At 35.3% G+C, this 5,573-nt stretch overlaps 1 protein-coding gene across 1 annotated transcript; it reads right to left on the reverse strand.

The window, feature by feature from the left end:
- Positions 1-1,875: 1,875 nt before the first annotated feature.
- On the reverse strand, positions 1,876-4,686 carry LOC145087045 (Autophagy-related protein 13). The gene is made up of 3 exons (XM_079024944.1): positions 2,837-4,686; positions 2,562-2,743; positions 1,876-2,468 (listed from the first exon to the last, which is right to left on the reverse strand). Exons 1-3 carry the CDS (start codon positions 4,220-4,222, stop codon positions 2,171-2,173), a joined length of 1,866 nt encoding a protein of 621 aa, XP_078881070.1. The 5' UTR covers positions 4,223-4,686; the 3' UTR covers positions 1,876-2,170.
- Between the last annotated feature and the right edge of the window lie 887 nt (positions 4,687-5,573).

Genomic DNA, 5,573 nt, shown 5'->3' on the forward strand with positions numbered 1-5,573 from the left:
ATTTTGGAATTATATTCAATGAGTTACAATGTTTTAAAGTTGAGCTATCAAAGCTGAAAAATTTCAGCTTTTCAACAAGATTTTTAAAATTTTGTAATCTGTGAAGTTTTTTAAACAACCATAAATCATTCGTTTTAAGTCGGATTGACATGCGGTTTTTTTTCAAAATTTAGTTTATAGTTTGTAGATGAATTTAGACTATAATTTTCTTGATTTTGGTATTATATTCAGTGAGTTACAATATTTTAGATTTGAGCTATCAAAGCTGAAATATTTCAGTTTTTTAACCACTAATTTAGACTATAATTCTGAATTTTATATATCTTTGACAGATAAGTCATATGAAAGGGATCTTGGTGAACTTGATTTATATGTTAGTTGCTTTTATTTGGAAATTTAATTTTGCAAGTTTTAATATTATAACATCAAGATAGATTAGTTCTGCATGAAACAAAAAAGTAATCAATTTTACAAGTTGTATCGTATTAAACCCAACAACATATTCGTTTTAACGAGTTCTATCAAACCCAAAAACTTATTTTAACGACTTGTACTCTATGCAATTAAAGTTGTACCGGTCCAAACGGGTCCAAGAACCGGAAAACCCGGACCTGGACCCGGACACGACTCATCCGGTCCGGTCCACGATCCACAATATTCTTCATAACCGTTCCGGTCCAAGAGTCGGTCTGGTCCGGTTCGGTCCAAATGTTCACCCCTAGGTAATAACATGGAGTAGAGTTGAATGAAGAAGTTGAATGATCATTGAATGGTTCAATATAAAAAATAAAATAGTGATTAAGATTGAATAAGTGTTTAATAGATTGTGGGAGATGTTGTATAGATACTTAATGCATTGAACTCTATAGAGTTCAATGGATTATGGATGCCCTAAGTAGTTGGTTGAACTTGATGTTTTTAAGTTTGTAATATTAACTATAATTTATTGTATGATATGGAAATAACCATCAATAATAATTAATTTATTCTAATACGATTTACTTGTGAAAATAGAAACGTAAGTTTTCATAAAATTTTGCTATGTTTATTTTTGATTAGTTTGTTTATCAATGATTTAATTCTTATTAATCAAAGGTATAAATACAAAAAGAATCGGGTCATTTAGAAGGAAATGAGCATGAGCATATAAAAGGTTTATTTAAAATGCTTATAAAAAATACCTGGTATCAATAAACTATGTCAAAAATACTTTAAAAAAATAAGCCAACAAACATGTTCTAAAAAATACGTATATGCTTTTATCATTTTATTAATCCAAAGAACATATTTGGTTAATCATTTACTATAACGAACTTATCATTATTTTAACTATTTTATGTAAAATATTACATAAAATGAAAAAAAAAATGTTGATATTGTATAGGTCAATATTATAAAACCCACCCTTTGTAAATTAGCTTTTTCCAGATTAAACTTCAATTTTATTTTGTTTTTTATTTTGTATCCTGAAAAAATTGATTTTTTTCATTTTTTCCAAAAAAACCCTCAACTCTTTACTTTTTTTCAAAGAAAACCTCAACCTTTTAATTTTTCCAAAAATAACCTCCACTTTTATTTTTTTCCCGAACAAAATAAGTTTACATTTGACAAGTTTTTCATAAAAACAACTAAAATGGCCAAATCATAAAAAATAGAAAAAATGCAAGGTTTTTTTGAGGAAAAAAACGAACTTGATGTTTTATCTGAAAAGAAAACACAATATATCTTGTCTTTTTTTTACATTAACCACTAACAAAATGATTAAAGCATCATACACTTTTACAATTACCCCTTGAGCTAACTATGGATCCATATACAATACACAACATAATATATTGACACTAGCAATAAAAAGGGAAATACTTGAACAAATCATAACACAAACTATATTCTTTTTCTTTTCCCATTTCATAATATCTCCAAAATAACCAAAATAAAAGTCATATATATGTCCAACTTATATTCCCTCCCTTCATAACCAAAATCCAGAAACAGAAAATCAACCACCTCATTGGCAGTTTCATAACACTAGGATATATATATATATACCAACATTTTCAAATATGTACAAAGTCAACCCCAACATTTAAAAAAAGACGAATATACCCTTCACCAAATTATACGATAACCAAACAAAGTCCCCTCCAAATCTCATCAATCTTTTTAGTTTTTAGGACTTACCCGATTGCCTTAACAGCAGCTGTTTCATGTCCATGTAAACTTTAAGCTCCTCTAATGCATCCGATGTGGTCTTCACCGGAGATACCCTAGAAGAAGAAGAAGAAGAAGAAGAAGCCATGTTTGAGGCGGCAACAGGCGGAGGATCTTGAATCTGAATCTGCTTCAGTGAGTGTGATCGATTCAAATCTTGTTGAAGTGGTGGTGCTTTTTTCAGCATTTGAACAAGAGCACCAACTGCACGTTCATGTGGTGTTCCAAGATTTCCTGATCTATCTGATGAACCAGGTCTACAACAATTTCAAATTTACATATTTCTATTAATAATAATATTGCTGAATAAATCCAAGAGAAATGTAGATATTATTCATAATTTCATATACCTGCTACTAATACCATGATCAATCAGCTCATCATCATCAACCACAAAGGGACCAGAAAACTCAGAGTCATCATAACTATCTTCAAAAGATAACCTGCTACAGCTTCTAGAAAAAGATTTATGTGGGGAGCTGTTTGATGAAATCTTCACACCAGATGGCTTTGAATGATCTTCTTTCAACAACTAAATCAAGAAAAGGATATACCTTAATAAGCTTCTACACACAAATCAAGAAAACTAATGAACTATTATATTACAACTGCATAAAGGAAGTACCTTGGCACCCTGGAGTGCACTTGAGCTTCTCTCCAGTAAAGAAAGACATGGTCTGGTACCTTTATGGGGAGGAGAAAAGGGTAAAACTGTCTTATTGGAAGATAAAGGTGCATCACCAAGCCTAGAAGTGGGTATGTAAACAGGAGCACTATCAGAACGAAGGAGAACCTTCAACATGTTGCTTCCTTGAAGATACATGGGTGGTGATGGAGATGTAGAGGGTGAGAAGTTAGGAGAAGGGACATACTCATCATAACCCATGTCTTTGTTATGAACTTGAGCTATTTCTAGTGAAGGGTAACGTGATGAGCTAGTGGGTGGGCGATGGGGATGAGGATGAGGATGATTACCAAATTTAGAGTGTAAAGTTCGTGATTCGGAATATGTAGGGGAAGGAGATGGTGATGGCAATGCTGAAGGTGGTGATGCCCTGTTTGCATCATAACTCCAGCTATGGCGCCTTCCAAATGGAGAAGAAGATGGAGAGTATTGAGGCATTGGGACTGAAGGTAGCCTCTTTAGTGGGTCTGCTAATGGACTACCAACATAATCTGGGATGAATTGTGGGGACATTGGGGTAGATGATTCGGAAGTGGTGTCAGAAATTGAAGGGAGATATAAGAGAGAAATGTGAAGTTTACCACAAGAAGTTTCCACAGGAGTGAACATGAACTGCTGCATTTCAGCTTCATCTCTACGGATGAGTGGCTCGACAGAAGAAGAAACCCTATGAATAAGGTTAAATGATCGAATCTGGCCAGAAGAGTTGATTTCACGGAAAATCTTGTAAGCAGGTAAAAGCCTAACAGTTACATATAAGGATCTTAGAAGCAAAATTGATTTCTTGTACAATGCATGTGAACTGGTGGAGCTAGATCTCTTGCTACCAGAACAAGCTTCTTTACAACCCTTCTTGCTCTCATACTGAACAACCCACCTCTCGATTATCTTTTCAGTACTCCCATCACTACCAAATTCATCAGAATCTGATTTCCATACGAAAGGAAATCGATCTTTTGATGATGAGTTTCGCTCAAATGCTACTCTTGGGTTTGGGGAACTACTTGTGTAATCCCAATTGAGAGGTCTTTGAACCAGAACCACATCCACCACCATCGGCTCAAGGTTGCTCTGTCGCCAAAAATCGATATTCTCAAGCGCTGCAGGGCAATCCCTGAGAGCCAGATTGAACCACTTATCTCTAGGTCTCGTACTGGAAGAAGACGATGCAGAGGAAGAAGGAGAATACAAAATTTGCTCCCCACTATAATTACGTGAAGAGACGTAGGGACATCTGGATTCAAGTATAATATGCAAACTCTTTGCGAAGAATTCTGTGATTATCTGTTCCATCTTTGCCGGTTCCGAGTGAGGATTTACTGCCATGATCGAAGCGGAAAGGGTTCGTCCGATAATTTCAAAAATCAGTAAATGAATCCCAGTGATTTCAATCAAACAGATTTAACATGAACACCACTCACAAAAACATTCAAACAAAGTGATAAGAAATGAATCCGACTACACGAGGGTAGTATTATATCATCAAACGCTTCGACATGTACATCATAGTTTTGCAAGATAAGAACCCTAGATGATACAGTACAGGTGCGATTGAGGGTTTAGAGGACTGCAACTGCGACAATTGCAAGTGGAAGAGGTTGTGGAGTAAAGAGAGTTAGAAGATTGAGTATATACAGTTGAAATGATCAGTTAGGGCATCTGCAGGATCCAAGGAATCATCGGAGGAAGAAGTCTCCATGATAGCAGAAGATTGAATTTGAGGGGGTTGGGGTTGCGGGGTCTTGGAAGTTAAATGGGCCCACGTTTGTGCAAATATCAAATGCGAAGCATGTCTATCTCCTATCCTCCTCAATTGATTGCTAAATAATCAAAAAAATACAAGAGAAAAAAAGGCATATTCACAAAAATAACAATCAAAATATGTCATATTTTATATCTAATTTTTTATGATCATAAGATATTTTGGATAATTTTAAATTTATTTCGGACTAAGTCAATGTTTAATAAAAGATATATTTTTACGACAAAAAATATATTTCATATTGTGGACTACAAATTTTAGATTTTAGAAAAAATAAAAATAAAAATCCATATGGGATACTGGAACTCCGAGAGGTTATTCGTAAAATAATGGTGATGCACTCTTGTTTAAGTGGCTCAGGGTGCGTTTAGTTGCGGAAAAATGAGCCGTTTTCCGGAAAAAATTTTCAAGAAAAATGAGATTTTTGAAAACGCGTTTAGTTCGTCTATTTTTCTAAATTTTTCACGGAAAATGAAAATTTTTCGTTTTCTAAAATTACAAAGAGGTTGGAAATTTTTGGAAAACTGATAATCATTGTTTTCTACATTTTTCTAATTCTAAAATTTTTCTAAAATATAAACACACATCCACTCCCACTTCCACCCCATCCACCTCTACCTACCCCCACTTTAACACCCCCCACCCACACACATACATACCCACCCCACACACACTCACCCACCCCCCCCCCCCCACACACACACACACACCAACCCACAAACACACACGCATACATACCCACCCACACCTACCCACAAACACACACACACCCACCCACCCACAAACACACACATACATACCCACCAGCGTACCCCCCCCCCCCCCTCACACACACACACTCACACACATACCCACCCACACCCCCACAAACACACTCACACACATAACCATCCACACCCCCACAAACACACACCC

The sequence above is a fragment of the Lactuca serriola genome, chromosome 2 (assembly GCF_051521515.1).
Source record: "Lactuca serriola cultivar US96UC23 chromosome 2, Lser_US96UC23_V15, whole genome shotgun sequence".
Classification (NCBI taxonomy): domain Eukaryota; kingdom Viridiplantae; phylum Streptophyta; class Magnoliopsida; order Asterales; family Asteraceae; genus Lactuca; species Lactuca serriola.

Bases quoted from the DNA above. Each gene is read 5' to 3' on its own strand.
- LOC145087045 (XM_079024944.1), bottom strand. From the start codon at position 4,222: ATGGCAGTAAATCCTCACTCGGAACCGGCAAAGATGGAACAGATAATC. The intron at 2,744-2,836 runs GTACTTCCTTTA...TTCTTGATTTAG, and splicing joins GTGCACTCCAGGGTGCCAAG to TTGTTGAAAGAAGATCATTC. The intron at 2,469-2,561 runs GTATATGAAATT...AAATTGTTGTAG, and splicing joins GATCATGGTATTAGTAGCAG to ACCTGGTTCATCAGATAGAT.